This window comes from Lates calcarifer, linkage group LG16_LG22, assembly GCF_001640805.2.
Source record: "Lates calcarifer isolate ASB-BC8 linkage group LG16_LG22, TLL_Latcal_v3, whole genome shotgun sequence".
In the NCBI taxonomy this organism is placed as follows: domain Eukaryota; kingdom Metazoa; phylum Chordata; class Actinopteri; family Centropomidae; genus Lates; species Lates calcarifer.
Genome location: NC_066848.1, coordinates 2,549,925 through 2,570,942, shown reverse-complemented (window position 1 = coordinate 2,570,942; position 21,018 = coordinate 2,549,925). Strand labels below are relative to the sequence as shown.

The following is a 21,018-nucleotide window of genomic DNA, read 5'->3' as shown; positions in this document are numbered from 1 at the left end:
GGGACTTGCACTTTATTTGGGTATTTCCAGTTTTTTTACTTTACTTTTTTACTTTACTTACTCGGCGTGAGTACTTTTACTTTTGTTACTTTAAGTACATGTTGTTCATAATACTCCTACTTTGACTTGAGAGATGAGCATTTGGTTGTATTGCTGCTTTTACATATTTTACTAAAGTTAAAGATGAAACAGTTTTATGTCATTCAACATTTTGGTGATATTGCACAGGGGTGTACTCAGTTTTGTTGTATACTTTACAGACAATACCAAATATTTTAGAATCTGGGCAAGTATACTGTTACAGAGTTGGACATCTTGCATTGTCTGTAGACAATTAGGACTATGCAAAGACAACATGCAGTTATTGTCAACCCACAGTGGTCAGCAGGTAGCATGTGGCTTTTTAGCCATTACTGTCCGGTAGCGCGTTGCTCTTTAGGGGAGCTTAGTGTGTATTTATGCGTGTGTGTGTAGGTGTATGTGTGTTTGCTGCTGCAGCTTTGACAGTGGAAATAAAACTAAACAAATCTGACAATTTAAACTGAATGCATGTGAATATAACTGAATATTTTAAACCACATGTCAACTTTTAACAGGGCACTTGTTTCATACAATTTGAATATATGTTCTAAACTGATGACTCTTCCCACACTGGTCACAGACATAAGGCTTTTCTCCAGTGTGGACAAGTTGATGATCCCTCAAGTTCGATGACTGCTTGAAACTCTTTCCACATTGATTACAGCGATGTGGTTTCTCTCTACTGTGGGTAGGTTGATGCTGATCCAGTAGTCCTCTGTTGAAACTCTCCTCACCTGTCTGTTTTTAAGAAGCAAAAATGGACAGAAAACCAGTCATAAGAACATTAAGAAATAAATGATAGATGCTTCCTACTTATGTTCTGTGTTCTGATACAAATAAAAATATATCATGGCAGAACAGAAAAATGGGGTGATGTTTGCTTTATATTGATTTAAGAGTTAAAACACAATAACTCACAATAACTTGTAGAGCTACCTGCTGTCAATCTTACCCACAGTAGATACTTTTTGCTTAGCTCTAATTGGCTGTGTTATTTTTCTAACCAGGAAGGCAGCCATCAGTGAGCACAACACTATACCTATTTGAACCACCACAGTAATTGGCAGTAATTCAATTACTGCCACTTCCATGGTCACTTAAGGAAAAAGTGACCGATCAACACACTACAACTACCACTGAGGGGTGCTGAAGTAGGAAATGTTCAAATTCAAACATTCTGGCTCTAATAGGTCGTTAAAATAACTTACCTCTACCGATGAACTCCTTTTACTGCTGGTGTTCATTTTGCTGTCAACCAGATATTCCTCCATCCTTCCATCCGTTCTGACGTAATCAAATTAATTAAATTGAGTGAGATGTGGAAAACTGCAATAATAACAGCAATTATAAGAAGACTTATCACTCAAACACATGAATAAATAAACTTATAGTTTTTATTTGAATGCGAAAATTCATTCTTGACCTGGAAACCTTCGACTGACAAAATAATTACTGGTAATTAGGCAAATGAGAGCTTAGCAGCTCTGAAAAATAATACACATTAATTGTATTTCCCTGTGCTTTAAACTGTGCATTTTTAAATAACTGCAGCTTAACAATGAACTATATCTGGAAAATAAGTGTGGCTATCCCAGTCACTTTTTCCTCCACCTCACGACAGGACCAATTAATAAATTAAATAATCAGTTGATTTCACTAAATGCTAAAATATGTTAAACAATGTAAAATTAATAACCAACCCCACCCCCCACCCCTCATGAACAGGTTGGTTCCTGAGCTCTCTATCTGAAAGTTAAGCTCTAGCTATCATCATCAACTACGAATGAAACAGCTGAAAGAAGGTTATTTTTTCTTACCGTTTAGGGGTGAGTGAAGTTAAGTCTACTTCTGCAGGTTAAAGGACGTCTTCACGTAGGTCAACGACAGAAAAGTTTGACTGATGCAATGATGGTTTCCAGGGTAACCAGGACTGAATCAGATCCAAAAAGTTCCAACTCCAAAAGCTTTTGAAAAATAACCACGCCCAAACCACAAAGCATTCCATACACTAAACATCTAGTAACAGAACCAACTAACATGAGTCAAAAAATCCAAAGACTGACAGCTGACCAAAGAGAGCTTCTCTTCGCTCCTTAGTTTGCTGAGAGCCAACAAAAACCTCACCTCATCATGTCTAATGGAGCTGGATCAAACGCATGTTGTCTGTTGTTGTGAGGAACTGTAGACAAATACAGTACATATCTGTGTGCTTTACAAAGCTTTCACTCAGATTGAACTCAGCTTCATGTGAGAGTTCATCTGTATAATCTATAAACATTTTTACATCTTTTGCAGCCATGAATCTAAATTAGCTCCACACAGCATTTACTGATGTTCAATAAAACCATTTGCTGACGTGACTGTGACACAGAAAAGCCAGAAAAACACAAAAGCAGTTCATTCATCAGTTGTTTTCTCTTTGAAGTGCAGCACTGACGCAACTGGTTTTAATCTGAAACAGCAACAAATGATGATGAAACGAAACAACATATTGGATACAAGTGCAAACGTTACCCTCAGGTTTTTGTGAAAACGCAGAAAACTAAATTTAAAACCTTTCCTAAGTCTGTCCACAGTCCATGTAGGTTGCTATACTTCAGAATACTACCCAGTACTGTCTCATGGGACAGATCACAGCATTCATTTGGGAACAAATCTCCAAACCCAGCCAGCTGAGGTGCCTTACTCAGTGAGTTTTGTGTGTCATTGTGTGTCAGTGGTGCATTGTTACCTACCTACAGCCAGCAGGGGTTGGTAGTGGTTGATGTTTTTTGTGGTAAGTGGAGGGCACATGCGGATGGCAAATGGTGGCAGCGGCAGACCAGACAGCAGGCCAGTCAGCAGGAACTTCAACTGGACCTCATGCTGGTTGGATGATGGAGGAGGAGCCTCGCCAGCTATCAGGGTCTGGCCTAGAGATGAAAACACAACATGAAAGTCATTATCAAAACTTAATCAGATGCAACTTCATTAATGAAACAATGAAAAAATGTAAAAATATTAAACAAGTGAAATTAACGTCCTTTCCACTGGCACTGATTCGGTTTTTGGCCATTGATTCAAGTCCTTTAGTATTGTATATGTGTTGATTTAACTGTGTTCAATATAATATTTAAGCATACAGAATTGGTCAAACTGATTCAGTCTAAATGATATGTCTGGCAGCTGAATAAATCTGCATTAAGAAAATGTAGCCTGCATCACAACTTTACTTTAAAGGTATCCTAGAACTTTTTGTAATATGTTCTACAGTATTTTATATGACATCTGTGGAGGGAGTAGTTTCAGTCTGTAAATGGTTTAGACAGGAGTCAGACAGCTACTCTGACGCAACCATTCGTAGGAATATTTCATTAAAACTGCTTGTTGCAGTTTATTTGTCAATGCCAGTGCATGGTTCACTAGTTTGTGAGAATGTGTGTTGGAAACAGGTTACACTATTTCGATAGAGTTCAAAAAACCACAGGCATTTTATGTATACAGACATCAGACAACATTAAACACAAGCAAATGAAACAGAAATTAAGACACAAACTGACAAACTATCAACTGATGCTAAAGATCAACAGCAACAACATCCAACTATTAATCAGCATCTTGAGTAGCTCTTAATACATTTGCAAATGATGCTGCATATACATGAGACAGACATGGTGTCTTGCAGGTGTAACCCTTTCCATCTTCTTTAAATTCTAGATACATATTTCTAACAGAGCTCACTAGCACTCTAACAAATAAAACTCAACTTAGTAAACTTACCCAGTGCTGGCTGAAATGGAAACACTCACACAATTTGACTACAGCAGAAAGGAAACAGTATTGTTTGCTTCATTAAGCTGTGGCCGTTATCAAGTTGGCCAGCTTTAATGATCTCAGGGATGTAGTGGTGAGTTGAGACAATTAAGCCACAGACCCTGTAGGCCTCATTCACTTAAATCTACTTTGCTGATTTCATTATAGTTCTAATACCGGACAGTCACAGAACTTAACAGCAGTTTTCACCATAAATATAAACCCCGGGTCCTTTAACATTTTCAAAGACCCAAACATACGCTATTTTTACTGAGGCTTGCTTTTTGATGGCCATTCCCTTCGCAATCAGACTGTTAATGAATACATTTTATATGTTCTAAATGGGCAGTCATCTCCATTTGTGTATTTGCTGCAGAGATATGGGACATCTTTTGAAGGTGTAACAACTTTGATATTATAATTGGTGCTGGTTGAAAAACTCATTCTGTTTTCATTTCATGCACTGTAATAGCCTTCTTTACATTGGAAATTTTATGTCTATCTAAATGAGTGTCATTACAGCTTGAAGATCTAATTAAATGAGGACATAATTCCAAACAACCCAACACATCAGTAAGAAACAAACCACAGATACAACAGATTGCCATGAGCAGCAAATGAAAATATGAAATGAAGGCATATATAGTTTTCTAGGTGGCAGCTCTTGCCTATAGCAATCATTAGTTTGCCTTTGCCAGTCTGATGCCCTTCGTATGTCAGCCAATCAGCATCAGAGCTTAACAACAAGCTAGCATTTCACAGAATTTTAGTATCATGCAGGCCAGTGACATTCCTTCATAACAAGAGCTTTAGTCAGCAACTGTCAGACAGAGCTATTGCTGCAGGCAGTGGCTGGCTCCAGTCTGTGTATGTATGTGTGTGTGTGTGTGTGAGGGGACAGACAGCAAAATCCTCCCCTCTTATGCCAAAATAACTACTAGTGCTCCACCTCCCCAAGGCCTTCCACTCACTGGCAGTTTGACTTTCGCTGAATACAAAAAACAAAAAAAACCAAAAAAAGAACAAAGAAAAAAATCCTGCATCTCATTATAGTTTTATACCCACATTCATCTTTTGATAGGCAGCTCTGTTCTAAATCTACAGGGAAGACTAGAGAGAGAGACAGAAACACATCATAAGCAAAAGGATGAGAAGGTAAAAGGATAAAAGTGAAAGACAGGAATGGCCAAGCACCCATGGGAGTCTTCGTGCAAAGCTTGGGGAATAACGCTGGCCTGTGTCGTGCACAGAGGAGAAACCAGCAGTCACGCATTGAAGCAGAGAGTGAGGGAACGCCGAGACCAACACAACTAACACAGGGACAATAAAAGATATAAGGCCTGATGAACACAAACGCTTGCACATACACTGTATGCACACTACACACACTCACACACATTCAACTATGTCTCCTCCTTTCCTTTGAGTTTTCACATTTTCTTTCAGAAATGAAAATCATCCCTCTGTGGAGAGGGAGAAAGCTTTCGCAGCAGAAGTGAAGAGGTGATAGGTGTGAAATGTTTTGTGGCATTGTTAAAGACACCAAATGTGTTGTGCTCGCTAGATGGTGTTGATAGTCACGTGTTCAGTCGTACCGATCATGCTGCTGAGACAGAGATCCTGAATCCTTTTCTGGTTCGGACCCAGTGGAGCTCCACAAAACGACACCGGGGAGTAGAGTGGTGACAGACCCGAACTGTCAGAGAGGGGGGAGAGAGAATATTAATTAGATCTATTTTTTAACATACATCCGTTGCTGAAAAGAAGTGAACAAGGAGTGATAAATGAACATTGCTTCTGCGAATGATGAATGTGATCTGCTTTTTAATGAATTACTGACCCAGAGGGACACAGCAGCATGACATGTGTACTGATTCCTTTTATTGATTAGATGCTGCTCAATAAAAAAAACAGAGATGATTCAGAGAAAAATTATTTTCACAACTGTTGATGGAGCTTGATATACTGGCAGCTTGACCTAAAATCGAACAGGTACTGCTGAGTGAAGTGTCTCACCCCAAATAACTCATCTTAATTTCTCTGCACGTGCTCAGCACACCGTGACAAACACCATCTCACAGGTGGAATTAGAATTCATATCAGGATATCAAACCTGGTCCAAAACATCTTTTCAGAATTTGTTTTGGCTTTCAAATAGGAAACACTGTACACAAGAATGTTTGAGCAATCACAAGGAAGCATCAGAATATCAATTTAGTGTAGTGTGAAAGACAACTGCCATCATCTGAACAGTCCTGAAATAGAAAACCCACCTGTCTGAAATTTCAAGCAAATAAATCCAAACAAGTCTGTAATGAGACAATTCATCACCGAGTGGCAAAAAGGAAGAACATGCCAACCCTCCTCCATTCACTGCTGTGGATTTCTCTTGTCTACCCAAATTAAACTTGTTCGCTCACAGGCAGACAAACGTCTCTCTGCCTCACACAGGAAGCCAACTTGAGAGAGAAATACAAAACTGTCTCCTCGACAGCAGCAAGGGAGTGTTCTATCAAAGGAGAGCAGGGCTCATCAACGTTAGCTAAACTCTCTGCACCCCCTACGTACACCAGTCACTAAGAAGACTAAATTTAGGTCAGAGGATTATATAGTTTAAAGTCACCTTACAAAGTAGTCAAACTTTTACCCGCTACTTCCTCCTGCCGTTTCAGCCCCCACTGTAATATAGCTTGACAGAACTCTTTGCATATCTGTGTGTGTGTATACCTAGGATTGGCAGCAGCCTTGCCGGTGTGGGCTTTGAGCTCCCACAGCATGGCTCTGCCGTCACTGACCATCAGCCCAGCGTTGTTTTCATTGACAGGACAGATAACCATTCGATATGGCCTGACTGTCTTGGTGACTCGGATGGCATCGCACTGAGAGCGAAGGTCGTACACAAGCTCCTGGACACTCTGTTCCGGGTCTGAGGGAGAGAAAGAGGGATGGAGAAAAAGAAACAGATAAACATAAAGAAGATTAAAGTGACAGAAAGGTAAGGAGAGACGGTATGATTGTGAGGGAGAGTGGGAAAGAGAAATGGTGGGAGATAAAAGCAAATGAGATGGAATCAGAGCAAATTGGAGAAGACATGAATGGAGGGGCACATAAAAAAGAGAAAAGAAAAAGAGAACATTTGGAAGAAGACAGTGAGTAGATGTTAAAGTAAAGGGAACAGAAGTAGATAAGAGTGGGAAAAAGTACAATTGAGAGACAATTTTTGAGTAAGTGTTAGTGGAAGAGAGTTGAGAGATAGAATAGGATTTAAGGAGCTAAGAAAAGAAGACAGGACATAAGAGAATAAATGAGTGCATGAGACATGCACAAAAGGACATGACAGGAAAAAGAAAGATGAGTAGAGAGTAGAAGAGATTGCAAGGAGAGTAAGCGAGGGAGAGCGAGAGAGAGATTCAGCAAGACAATGGACTCCCATTGGCCTATAACACTAAGCCAGCGATAAATGAGACAGTAAGAGGCTAAATGCCCACTGGAGCATAGAGAAAGGCTACAGGCTCTGACTGCAGTGCAGCTGGGATGAATAGATGATGACAAGGCGACAGTGCAGGAGTGAGAGTGGTTTGTGAGTAAGTACAGTACAACTAACATGTGCTGTATGTGTGTGTGTGTGTGTGCACGTCTCTGTGGAGACATTTCATACCTGCTGCTTCCTCTGTAGCGGTAGTGGAACGGCACACTCGAAGGGTGATGCACCCGTTCTCATGGAGACAGTAGAGGGCGTCCCGCTGAGCACAGGGAATTACCTGAACACAGCGAGGCAGGAAAACAGGTGATGATGTGAGAATGCATGATCAAGTTTGCCAACTGTCTCTTTGAGACTTAACAGAGCAGTTTACCTTCAGCATCTATGAATGACTGAGAGAGAAACCTGTAATGTATTCACCAATATGTCATTTAGTACAAACAGAAATGTAAATAAAAGCTGAAATGAATCAAGCTATAAGCCTAAAGGTCAGCCTGAAAAAAGCTTTTTTGTTTTAAATAGTAAGTATATAGAGTGCCAGAAAAGAGTGAAAAATAATGTCATAAATCCCACGGTGACATCTTCACTGCACTTCTTTTGTCCTACCAACGTAAAATAGATTTTTTAATCTACTATCAAAATAGTTGCCAATTAATCTTGTGACTAATCAACTGCTTCAGCTCTTGATAGAATAAAAACAATATCAGTCATCATGTCAACAACTGAGCACATGTCGTATCAACCTGAAAGATATCTGGTTCAATGCACTCTCAATGAATGAAACAAGCAGGAGGAAAACATTTTGAGATGCTTGTGTGTGCCAGATTGTACTGATCAGTGTCTTTAGGGTGACTTATGTTAAATGTTAAACTAAAAGGTGAAAGCGTGGCCCATGACTTTGCAAGGCTGTGATCCTCTTCCCATTTTCAGACTTAAAACAGAGCAACAGACTTTAAGATGATCAGTAAGTTTTTTTCTCCCTTTGTCTTTTTTGTCGTTGTCATTATGTAGTCACGACACCATGTCTCACACAGACATCTGACCCCAAATACTTAAAAATCTGACTCATATATTAAATGATCCAGCCCCATTAATGCAAGTGCAGGTGCAGAAAATATCACAGACACTTTCCAATATCAGCTTTAGCGATTTTGTATCAGATTGCATTAGATGTAGAGCTACTATATGTGTACCTGATAAACAATTCTGCATACATTTGTCTATGTGCCAAGTCTGACAGTGTGTAGTACAGATGTATGTGCCTGTCTTTCCTTGGCTATTGGAAGCTCCTACACTCCAGCCTGGATTTTTGTTGAAGCTGTGTCATCAGTCATGCAAATTGGCTGTGTGACAAGCACTTTATAACACTTAGGAAGGGAGGTGTTGGCTGGACAGAGTCTGGGCAGCTGAGTAATACCCCACTACTCCTACTCTGTGACTTTAGGACTTAGTACTTGACTACAAAGGCTTGTTCTCCACCTCTGTACTATTTAACCATGGATACATTTGTTAAAACAAGATCAATGACAACCCAAAGAGAGTATGATTTATGAAAGTACAATAGAATACAGAACAGAACACAATTTCACACACACCAAAAAAGTCAATTTGATAAACTGGGAACAGTAAACGTGCACATGCATGTGTATATAGGCCTGAACTTTAAGGCTATACATTTAAAAAGGAAATTTATGGCTGAAATACGAGTAAAACAGCCACAGTGAAAGCCATGAGATCTACTCCATATAATGATGAGCCACCACAATAGTCCTTCACAGACAGACACAGAGCAGTAAGAGCGAAAGCAGAATGAACAGAATGACATTAAGAGACAGTTTCTGTTCCATTACTGGCACTGCAGCTGTGACAAATCCTCAATCTAATACCCCTACAGCATTCATCAATTTCCAATTAGAAATCCAGACTCCAAAAGAAGGGAACCAGCACCTAAAGGTTACCCATTCTGCTGCATGCGACTATAGAAACGAGCAGAAGTCTGTAGAGATTTTTGGTGTAGCTAAGGAGACAGCAAGGCTGTGCAGTCTAGGTGAGAGCTGAAAGGGAGGAAGAGAAGTAGAGAATTTTATCATTCACGGCAGGGGGAATTGGCTTCTTAGAAGAATCATCCATAAAAAAAACAGGCAGACTTTGGTAAAGCCCTTCAAGTAATGCAATAAAAGTAGAAAGTGTGAACAGGCCTCATCTGAAGGAAGGGAAAGACGGTGATGGAGATGTAGATGAGAAATGTTTCTCCATCTCATGCAATTGGCAAAGTAACCACATTATTTCTTACAAAAATTTGGGCCACTCTTTTGAGGTTTGCAATTTCCACTAACTCAGACTCTTTTACTGAGAACTTTACCACAGAGAATTTGCTGCACATGTGCACACCGCCTCACCTGGATGAAGGGCACCCCAGAGCGCTCGATGGCTACGACACCCACAGTCTGGCTGAGCTCCAGGTCCAGGATGAGGATCTCTCTGGGATAAAGCAGCAGCATGTGGTTCCTCTTGGATGGCAGGTAGGACAGCTGCAGACAGTCGTTCAACGTCACCGCCTCTGCACTACAGTGCCCCAAAGGAGAGTAAGGACAGGAATGCACACACAGTAAGAAAAGGAAATCAACTTCAGTGTCAGGTTATTAACTGAAAACATTTGGCATGTATTCAGGAAGTGTGAGCCAAAAGCCTTTAATAACTTAATTCATCTTTTGATAAATTAACTAAAATTTCAGAGATAATTAAACCTCCAACTCCTCTAAAACATCCCAAGATTCGGCATTTCCTACATTTGGCCTCTTTCTTGGTTTTGCATACTTGTTTTAAACTCAATATATTTACCACAAGACATGTTTAAAGAGGTGCAAAGTAAACTGTAATAACTAGAAATGAAGATCTCGATAATAGGATGTATTGCCAGTCTCATCCTGCAGACACATCATCAAAAATATAATGAGACTCTGCTGTAACAACAACACATGCATATGAAATATGCAAATATCATGTATATCAATGAGAAGATGGAGTAGGAAGTCTTAAAACAAGTTTAATAAAAACTGTCCCATTTCTAAGATCAATTTGATCTTTATTCATGTCTTCCCATACAGAAGGCTGAATGAATTAGTTATTACAGTTGTGGTCTCTGTGAGTCATGGGCAAATGAGAGAGAACTTAAAAGTGAATTTGGTCTAATGATGGGAGGCTGATGAATTAAGCAGGTATTGGCAGCTTAGTCTGTTTACTGCAACTTGTTTTATGTGTGTTTAAATTAATTACAGATACTATTATCCATGGCAGCAGCCCGGCTCAATCTCTCTGTATGACAACAAAGCAGTCACAAATATTTTGCAGTTCAGTCAAGAAGGAACAGAGAGCTGATTTTCTCAGAATCTATGAGCGGGTCCACAGCCATAACTCATTCCTACAGCTTCATTCCTCTAGGTCACGATGAGATCAAATAAAGGAGAGACAAACTTTATAACACAATAGAGATCATTATCATCTTGGGGAAAGCGTAACAGATAAAATGGACTCAATAGAGGAACCTTTAGGAGCTGCTGAGCTAAATCACACAGTTACCAGCTCACTGAAGTCGGGCGAGGCAGAGATAGGGGCTGAAATCACTGAGCCACCAAAGGCAAAACATCAGAAAGAAACAGTGAAAGACTTCTGTGTCTTAGATGCAAAAAAGGAGCAACAGATCTTCACAGAGAAGGAGGAAAAAACAGAAAAAAAGAAATAAGTCCTATAACCCCAAACCCTCCCAAAATATTCAGCTGTCCAATTTCCAAAACATCACACACTTCTCACATCTCACTCTCTCTCTCTTTGCTGTGAATAAGGCAGAAAGACTACAGCAGTCAGTGGATCATACATAGCTTTACATTGTCACATGCAGACTATGTGTGCACACACAGTGAGTCGTGTAAGGTGTGTCTGATAGCACAGGGGGTTTACTTCAGAGGACTGAAGTTCCAAAGAACTCTCCAGCCTCTAATGTTTAACCATTAAATAAACACATTTGACCCAAATGACATTAAAATTAAACACCATGTTCATAAATTATTTGCACACTTCAGCTTGAGCTTCTGATGTCTAGACAATACTGAATAAACTCACTTGATACTGGATACCAGTGGTGCATAAATCATGACTTTGGCTTACATGTGCACATGGGCACCAAATGTGTGTATAATTATGTTTTATAAGTGAGGCTTGGCTGAGAGGCTGAGCAGCTGGAAATGGCTTACAACAGTGGGAACAAAAAACCAAGATGAATAAACTTGAAACTTTCATAAATCACCAGAAACAGACAAAAATGTTTTCTTTTTTTTTTTTATGGCACACACATTGTCCACTTCAGGCCTTTCTTGAATTCTGACAGCTGATCTTTTGTGATTTTTATAAACCAGCTTGGAACATTTTGGGATTTGCCCTTTCATATCCTTGAGGTGTTACATTATTAATTATTTCATTTTTTAAAAATGTTTTTCAGGATCTTCCTTGTCCTTGCGCTACTATTACCCTTGCCTTAAACTGAACTCAGACCCCTTAATGTCTGAGTGTTAATTTACTGCTCATACAAACAAAAATATTCTATTGCTGCTTTACATTAAAAGTACTCATTGGGTGGCTTTTTTGTGATAGGAAACACTGCATGTTTGCCATCACAGTTGGCAAAAAAAAAAAAAAGATAGACTACAAAACATACAGAAGTGAGTTTGTTTGGTTGCACTGTAAACAGATTCACTGGTTGATCTTTTATGGTATTTCTGTAGCTGCTCAGTGAGTGTTTGCCGCCCTCAGAATTTCTACAGTACTGAACCTCACGTGCTGTTACCACGGTAACCACAGGTGTCTGAGATCTTCAGGATCACAAGTTTAATGTCTCAGTGAATAATTTATTATTCTTCTAGTTTTCTGTGATAATAAATTTGTAAATATTACATTTCTGACAGTTAAAATATATTTTTAGTTTGTCTTCATGTGTTTGCATGTGTATGTGTAGGAACAGCCAAGCTGGAGCGTGAGCGTGAAACCGGTTTCTGTCATCTTGATAAAGGGACCAAATCTTTGCTGGCTAACAACCAGATTAATGGCTGCCTGATGAGACACTAATGTGCGTGATATAGTACTGTATTCAATGGGTTTCTGATAACAGTCTGGGAGAGCAGAGTCTTGTTTAAATCCCCCCATCTATCAGCCGGAGGCAGACACAGCCAGAGAGGAGAGATACTGTAACACTGAACATGATAAACACCCAAACCCAACACACAGACAAAGGCAGACTGAAGGAATACAGCATTTTCAGAAAGAGCAATTATCAATGCATGAAAGGTGAGTGGAGAAGGTGTCACATACCAATATAAGACACAAAGACAGAAACGGAAAGACGAGAGAGGTGAGAGAGAAAATGAAGACAAGTAAGATTAATGGAGTGTTTGTTATTAGAGCTGGTTGGGTGGGTGGACAGAGAGGCCGGGGTGCTGCTGCTATAAATAAGCCTGTTTGACAGTCACAACCGCTCAGGCAGGAAGCTGCCAGCACATCAAACAAGGCTTTGGTTCCTGATCCGTTGCAACTTTTTGTAAAGTAACGGCTTATACAGTTTCACAAGTTTGTCACTTAATGTTATAAAAATTAGGTTAGCCACTACCTCATGTGTGTTTCAGCACTACAAAGCAATGTAGTACATCTGCCAAGCAACATATCTTTTCCTGTCCCTCAGGGAAATGTAGGTCCTTCATTTCCTCACACTTGCCTTCTTTTATCACCACATTTAAGTGTCACTGATACAACAGTTTTAACCCTAAAAAACGCCTGAATCTGAACTTGGTGAAATCAATCTGTCTCAAACTTTGATGGAGAAAAGAGTCAGCTGTACACCAAACTCTTCACTGAGTTAATCCATTATAATCCATATCAAAGCTTAGTTTCTGGCAAATCTCTCAGGTGTGATTAAGAGTTTTGCCTCATGCGTCATGTCATTCAGAAAAAAAGACTGAGAGCAGAACAAAATGAGAGCTCCCTCAAAATATGTCACGTTGCTCTGTTAATGTGCCACAGAGACTACATCTTTTAGTCTGTATTTTACACTCATATTTAATGGATGGAAAACTTTGATTAATAAAACAAGACATATTCAGTGCCTGAATATGTTGTCCAGCAGCAAAGGACATAACATAATTAATGCATGCTGACAGGTGCAGATTCACTACAGGTCAAGGGTACATGCATGCACTTTGTAGCTGAAGACGCCCTGAGCCTAAAAAATTGTCTGATAAAATTATCTCTTGGGACTCGGTTTGAATAAAACTCCATTGAGCTGACCCCGAGCAACGCCCTTTAATCCCAGTTGCTGGAGTGGAACTGAAAGGGACCTCACTTAAAATACAGAACCAAGCAGTGTGAGATTTTTCAAACTGATATGCTCTGATACAGATTCTAAAAATGGTTTCAAATAAGCAATAAACTGCATTAGTGGCCGACCCCCAATGAACTTCCAGCCACTTAGGTTAATGTTAATTAATATAAAAGCTTAACATGCTTGGGAATTCAAGCCATACATTTACTGTCAGAGGCAACCTTTTAGACCATCACACAATAAACTGACTGTAAACGATATGATGCTGCGAATATAAGACCTTGATTTGTCAGGTTTACCTAAAACATGCAAAGTACACAACGATCAAAATCACCAGGTGCCCCTGTAAAAACATTCTACAACACAGTTAAGGAAGTAAAATATAATTTAGTGGCTCTTACGTTGGTTTTTCATTGGTGATGAGCACTTTGACCTTGTTGAGGGCCTTCTTGGCACCAGTAGGGGCTGGGGCAGCGGCGGGAGCAGGTTTGGTGTGGGCGGGGCTTGCGTGTGGGCTGGCGATGTAGACCTTTTTGCCGGCACTGCTTGGCGGTTTGGAGTGGGAAAAGTCTGTGATAAAGACTATTCCTTCGCTAGTCAGCACTGCCGAGGACGAGCAGAAAAACAACATGAGGATGCTTGTAAAGATCACAGCTTGACACACTGTCAGAATTCTATTAGCAACTCTGCATCTGTCACTTGAGAAAATATCCTTTACCTGTGTTCTCCAAGTGAAGTAGGGAAAATAAGATATTACAAATGGTTCAATGGTTAGCATAATAGAATGCCATGCATCTCTCTAGATGTAGAACAGTGTCTCTGATATGTTAAGAAATACTCAGGCAGAGTATTGAGTTTCACCGCATACTGAGCTTAATGAATCATAAGAGAGCTGTGGCTACAATAGCTGATGTATACGTGTGGGCAACAAAGTGAAACAGTGACTAAATTAAGGCTGAGTCAGATTTAGACAGTATGTTGTTCACCTACATGCCATGTTGGATGGGTCAAAGGGGTCAAAAGAAAAGGAGAGGATGTTCTCAGCGTAGCTCTTCTTCCACAGCTTGGTGCCCGTGTCTCCGTTCCACAGGACAATGTAGTTGGGAGGGTGGACGGCTAACAGCAGATCACGAGACGCATCCTGATTCCACAACCACTCCAAGTCTGACAGGGAAGGAGAGGAAAGCAGAGAGGAAGATGTAGAAATGAAGAGGATGGAGTCGAAGTGTGTGCCAGGAGGAAAGACAGAGAAGGATGGTAAGAGCATCTTAATGAAAACAAATAGCCAACAACACAGCAACAGCTCAAAGTTTCCCCTTGGCAGCGCTGGCAGAGTAATGTCCTCTTCCTGTAGCGAGCTGGGGGACGAAAATAATCAATTCATGCCTGCAAGACGGGGGTTTCTGGAAGATCTCTTACCTTGGATGGGTTTGGAGTGCTCCTGGATCTCACAATGGGCAGTGCCGCTGACCACATCCCACACTATGATCTTCCCCGAGGCATCTCCTGAGGCCAGCCGCAGACAGTAGGGTGAGCTCAAGTTGTGGTAGTAGTTTTCTCTGGACCATTTCACCTATCAAACACCAAACACTGGCTGAGCATCTGGTAGAGGATATAAAGACTTATACTTTGTGCCATTTACTATTTTTTTCTCATTTTGTGTGTGTGAGCTGATTTGATGTGCATTGTTCTTTGTTTTAAAATGATTTTATCAAGCTGCTTTCATGCTGATGTTAAGAACCTTCATCTGCCATTATGTATGAAAGGCACTATACAAATAAACTGACTTGACTAAACAAAGTAAACAACAGAATCTGACTGTGACAGTATATTCCTAAAACAGAAAGTGATGAATTTCACTAATTACACAACTGATGCCACAGTCTTCTTGTTAACTGGAAATCTACCACAGGCAGATTTTTCATTTATTAGTGTTTTTACAGAATTTAACTAATGACTACAGTCCATGCAGTCCATGCTTAGACGAGAAATAAGATTATCAGACCATATAAGAAACGCACAATATTGAAATGAAGCTAATAAAACTTCTATATTAAAAAGTGACAAATGACTCAAGCTGATGTTTAAATAATTGATTATGTCTGTGTATTTGTTTCTGAATGAGCATGCCCTTTACTGTGGCTACTTCTTCTTCTTTGTTTTTTTCAGCGAGCCTTCTTATGTCAGGCTGGGTGGTGAGGAATGGCCCACTGCTGTGGCTGCAGTGCTTTACAAGATTAAAGTGTGCTTTGGAGTGAGGAATGAGAGCCACGGATTGAGCCCCGGCACTGATAATCACTGTGGAATTTATTGCCCATTATTTACCCTTCTACAAAACACACAAGCATACGTGTACACACACACATAAATAACACATTCTCTGTCAGTGCAGAAGCAACCTTTATCAGTGTTACTGGTGTTGACCTACAGAGCTGAATCTGTCTGGCAGAGAAGGACAAAAACAACTCAGCTCAAGATCACACAATGTTGACATTAACACTGTGTTATAAAACATTACTTCATCAGTAGCTGTGTGTTTGTATTTCACCAAGAAAGCCTAAAATATGTATGTAAAACATGTGTAAAGGACAAAGAGCAAAAGAGCACTGAAGATATTTTTGGCTTACAAACCATACAGTATATACTGACTTAAAATGCAACAGATAAGATTTATGGTTTAGCTTCCCAGAATCAGATATTCAATAAACCCTCTTTGTGACTGAGAAAAAAAAACAAAATAGAAGGCCCAATAAAATGAATATCCAAAACAAGCGTTTTTCATCCAACATATTCTTTTCACATTAATCAGGCCAATCTTTAACCTGTGCTTAAAATATTCTATGGTAAGCTGTCAGTTCTTTCTCTGTGACCTTTTTAGTTTGATTTTTCTCCAGTAACTTAACTAGTCAATTAACTGATTAGTCAAATGAAAGAAAGTGAAGTGGTAATAATTTTTCTAATGGATTAATTGTTCAACTCTTTTTCCAAGCAAAAATGCCAAACATTTGCAAGGTTCAAATAGTCAAACCTTTCTTTTCTTCTCTCTTTGATAGTCAACAAAATTACCATGGGCTTTTGATGGTTAGACATTACTTTACGCTCTGGGTAATTGCGATGGACATTCTTCAGTTATTTGACATCTTGTAGCTTATACAACTGAAAACTTCATGGAAAAAATAACCAACGGAGTGACCAAAAATGAAAATAACTGCTATTCGCAGCCTCCTGTCGAGCTAAACAATCATACAGATGAAAATAAGTTCAAAAACTCACCTTGACCACATTGGCCTTGTGCCTCTCCAGCACCTGGATGGTCTGGGCTGTCTTTGGATCGATGATGAGAATACTGGAGTGACATCCCTGAGCTATCAGCCCCTGCCAACCCCTGCAGTGCATGAGAGGAAGGAAGGAGAGGCAGAGGAGTGTAACAGATAAAAAGTGTGAAGGAGCTTAATGTTCTTTCCACTGCAGAATAAGAGAGATGGTTTGTGAGTGAGAGATGAAGCCAAATGATGTGCAAGACCACATAAAGCAAATTTCAAGATGTGAATTTAAACCTTTTATGAGGCAACATCAATAAATGGCCCAATTTGGCCTATCACTGGTTTGTATACGCTGTCCTATGAAGATACAATATTACTTAAAAGCTGTGTCGGCATCAGTTTGCTGCTCTCCCCTTCAAGTCTATATCGATCTTAATCTTTCAGTCAGTGTGTGTACAACGTCTGCATACATATGTGGCTGGACTGCAAAAAACACACCTCAATTCCACATCAAATTGTGAAACTCATTTTGTACGAACAGCCTTTCAATTAATGAGTCCTGGTGCAACAGGCTGATACAACTGCTGATCCAACAAGTGTGTGACTGTAAACCAAAACAGGAAAATAACAAAAAGAAAGCAAGAGTAGCTGCAGGTGAGTACTAACCCAAATTACATTCCTCATACCCCATTCATTAATAGTTTTTTTTTTTTTTTTTTTTTTTTTGGTCAAATATAACCACGGCAAAGCGAGAAGTCTCAGCTCTGATTATTGTTGTATTTATTATATTCATAATTTCCACTTCATATATATGGAATAAAGCTTGGTGTTTGTGCAACATTTGTCTAAAATTGTAATATTTCTGGTAGCTTTAAATCAAATTTAAATGAAGTCACACTGCAGTCTCAATCTCTGAGGAATTACTGCTGGAAGATAAGGCTTACGAAATTCACAAGGCCCAGCAAAATGTCACTTCACATCACATCACATGACACAAGATTCCCTGAATGGTTCTGTTTTGTTAAGAAAACTCTACATTACCGGCGTCAATTAACACTGGCATCTTTCTAAACAGCAACAAAAGGAAACAATACGTTGAAACATACACAGTGTAATTAGCAGGTCGTACGTATCCACTGTCAGTTTCACATCTTGACTGAATTAAACAGCTACAACATTATGCTAACGGCAGAGGTGCAATACTCACCAATCTACCGCGGTTTTATTCTGCAAATTGAGAGTGCCAGTCAACGTCCGAGCCGCGAGTTTGATGTTGACGGTGTAAGGAATCATTATTGTTGGTAAGTATTTATGCTACATTAACATTTGTTGACTAAAAGCTGCTAAAATTAATTAGCTTCTGTGGTTCGGCTCTGTTGTGAATTCTAACAGGAAGTGAAACGGTGTTTCTCAACGGAACGCCGTGTGGGAACAAATCCCAGCGTAAAAAGGTTCCAAATTCAAATTCGCTCACATCTCCCGATGCAAATCCTTTTTTTTTTTTTTTGAAAACGAATAAGTTCTCTTAAAATAGCAACTTTTTTGTTGACCAGACGCGAGAAAAAATATTTACTTGCCAAAACAGATTTCTAAATTAAAATATTTTTTCCCCCAGCTAAATAGATCGGAAGTTGACACAGCAATAACAAATTCGGCTAAACAATGAGTTCACTATTTATTTCACATTATATAGCGCCGTAACATTTAAAGCAGTATAAAGTGAAACACTGAATTATATGTATAAATGTGTAAAGTATAAAAACAACTGACAAATACAATTTTCTCCTATTATGTTGCACAAAAGTAAAGTAAAATAAACTATGGAAATGACGATTTGACCTGAAGAGTATTGAAAAGCAAATTGTTTAGTTTGTTTTGTAAGTTGTGTGATAATTTTATTGTCTCATAGAGTTTATTTATGAGGGAAAAAATTGTATATAAAATTGTATATACCAATATACCAAGAACTACTCTTCTTTTTTAGATACTCATTCAGCCATTACTGCCATACAACATTGTATAACAGCATATTAAATTTTTAGTAATATCCAGTGATAAACCCTTGTCCTAGAAATTTAGTTTTCATAATAATTTGCACCCTGTGTGATTGCCGTCAGATACTGACGATCTTATGCACCCTGCCATGCAGAAGAATTTAAGATTCCTGTGAGACCCCTGAAGCTCAGAGCGGGTGTGTTGCTGCAAGCAGTGTCCCACAGGAACATGCTGATGTCAGATCCTCATCTGACGGGCTTGGAAACATCACACAAGGGAGTCCAGGCGATGGCTTTTGGCCACCACAGCTGTGCATGTTACATATAAATTACAGCATATATCCATCGGCAGTTAAGACTCTGAAAATCTTCCTGGTTTTTCTGTGGCAGTACCTCCCTTCTTGCTGTCCCTACACAAACTGGCACACGGGCTAACAGTGTGGAACACGCAGTCATTACTCTGAACCGTGTCTAATCCCTGGCATGGTCTCCTGTCCAACCCTGGATCCTCTGATTTAGGTTTTGTCTAACATCAGACATTTATCCTAACAACCTCAATTAACTTTCACCGTCTACAAAGCCTCCATCTCATATATTCACAATTTCTGTGGCTGTTGGATTTTTTTCCTTTCTTTATGTGACATCCTCAGGTCAAGGATAAGAAGAATGACTTTGAATTAACAGAAAAATGGGCCAAAATTCAACACTTAAGAAAAACACTTAACTTGAGCCTTGTTCCTAAATCATGGTAGACTGTGACATTCTGTCAGAAGTTAGCATTCAAAACCAAGATTCTCTTTTCTGGGGAAGGTGAACTGAGTCAAAGCTTGCAGAGCAACACAAAGAAAATATAGAGGATCTGACGTGACATGACAGAATCAAATAGAGAGAGTTTGTCTTTTGTAGTTAGGCAACCTTAAGAAAGATTTTCCATTAACTGTGAGATGACTGTATTTGATTGGTTCTCATAAAAAATAAAGATGGCCTTTAAGAAAGACAAATCTTTCTTTGCCCCACTGACTGTGACATATTAAACAAGTTTCCACAGTACCAACAACGACGCACATTTTTCTCATTTATACAGAAAATGACACAGGTTGTGATATAGCAGAAATATTTTTTTAATCAGAAAATGTTCCAGGTTAACATTTTCTTCTCTCATGGTTCATTGGTTGCAGATGCGGCCACAGTTAATGGTGTTTTTCTTAACATAAGGGAATCAGATTGTAATTGTAGGCTATTTTCTGCTGGGGGTGTTATAAAACATTCACCTTCTACATTTTGATTGTATTGTATACTGTATTTACACAGTGCAATGTGTGATACAGTCACAACAATAAGCTTAAATGATAATTCTTATGTATTAAACCTTTTGAAATCATTCTCATTCTCTAGCTATATTGTGTGGAATAAGTCTATACACAGATCCATGTATGGGGGAAAAGAAATTCCAGTCTTCTATTTCAAATAAATGAACATGTACAACTGCCTTCTCTCACATGGTTATTGGATGTTATTAACAATCCCCTACTGCTCGATGTCTGACTGTCTGTCAAGTCATGGTTTTCTGCACACTCAATGTACACATCCAGAATCCGTCACATTCATCATAATTATCGCAAGTCTGCTGTCTTTAGGAAACAGCGCTGAGCTGATATAGAATTATTAAACTATTTCTCACTCGCCCCCGGGGCTCACATTTTTAAATTTCACTCAGACATATAGCTGGTTTCCATATCTAGATTTGCAAGCTTGTGAATATCATTTTGACAGGTTATGAGTGAAATATATTGTTGATAAATGAGATATTGTCTGAGCAAATTCAGCTGCAGCACTCTGAATTTCTTACCACAATACAAGTGGCACAATACGTCATTTAAAAGTTTCTTTCTGCAGTGACCCAGACAAGCAGTTCATCTTTTCTTGTGAGAAAGGCTCTGCTGTGACTTACATTTAGAGTTCAGTTATATAATATAAAGAAGAGTTAGTTAGAGGTAATATGGTTAAAAAAAAAAACTACTTTGTATGAGGAGAAATCTCATT

At 39.2% G+C, this 21,018-nt stretch overlaps 1 protein-coding gene and 1 long non-coding RNA gene across 2 annotated transcripts in view; both read right to left on the bottom strand.

Annotated features, from left to right (window-relative positions):
• wdr11 (WD repeat domain 11) overlaps nt 1-18,404 on the bottom strand; it is a 48,308-nt gene extending 29,904 nt beyond the window's left edge. Inside the window, exons 1-10 of the mRNA XM_018686465.2 lie at nt 18,189-18,404; nt 16,992-17,103; nt 15,138-15,291; nt 14,709-14,882; nt 14,120-14,321; nt 9,754-9,919; nt 7,532-7,634; nt 6,601-6,799; nt 5,469-5,569; nt 2,817-2,993 (exon numbers count right to left, since the gene is read on the bottom strand). Of these exons, the coding sequence (XP_018541981.1) occupies nt 2,817-2,993; nt 5,469-5,569; nt 6,601-6,799; nt 7,532-7,634; nt 9,754-9,919; nt 14,120-14,321; nt 14,709-14,882; nt 15,138-15,291; nt 16,992-17,103; nt 18,189-18,274 (1,474 nt within the window). The 5' untranslated portion in view covers nt 18,275-18,404. The remainder of the gene's footprint in view (nt 1-2,816; nt 2,994-5,468; nt 5,570-6,600; nt 6,800-7,531; nt 7,635-9,753; nt 9,920-14,119; nt 14,322-14,708; nt 14,883-15,137; nt 15,292-16,991; nt 17,104-18,188) is intronic.
• Nucleotides 47-2,208, bottom strand: LOC108889819 (uncharacterized). The gene is made up of 3 exons (XR_001962057.2): nt 1,899-2,208; nt 1,290-1,407; nt 47-819 (listed from the first exon to the last, which is right to left on the bottom strand). It is a non-coding gene; the product is annotated as an uncharacterized LOC108889819 (long non-coding RNA).
• Nucleotides 18,405-21,018: the final 2,614 nt, after the last annotated feature.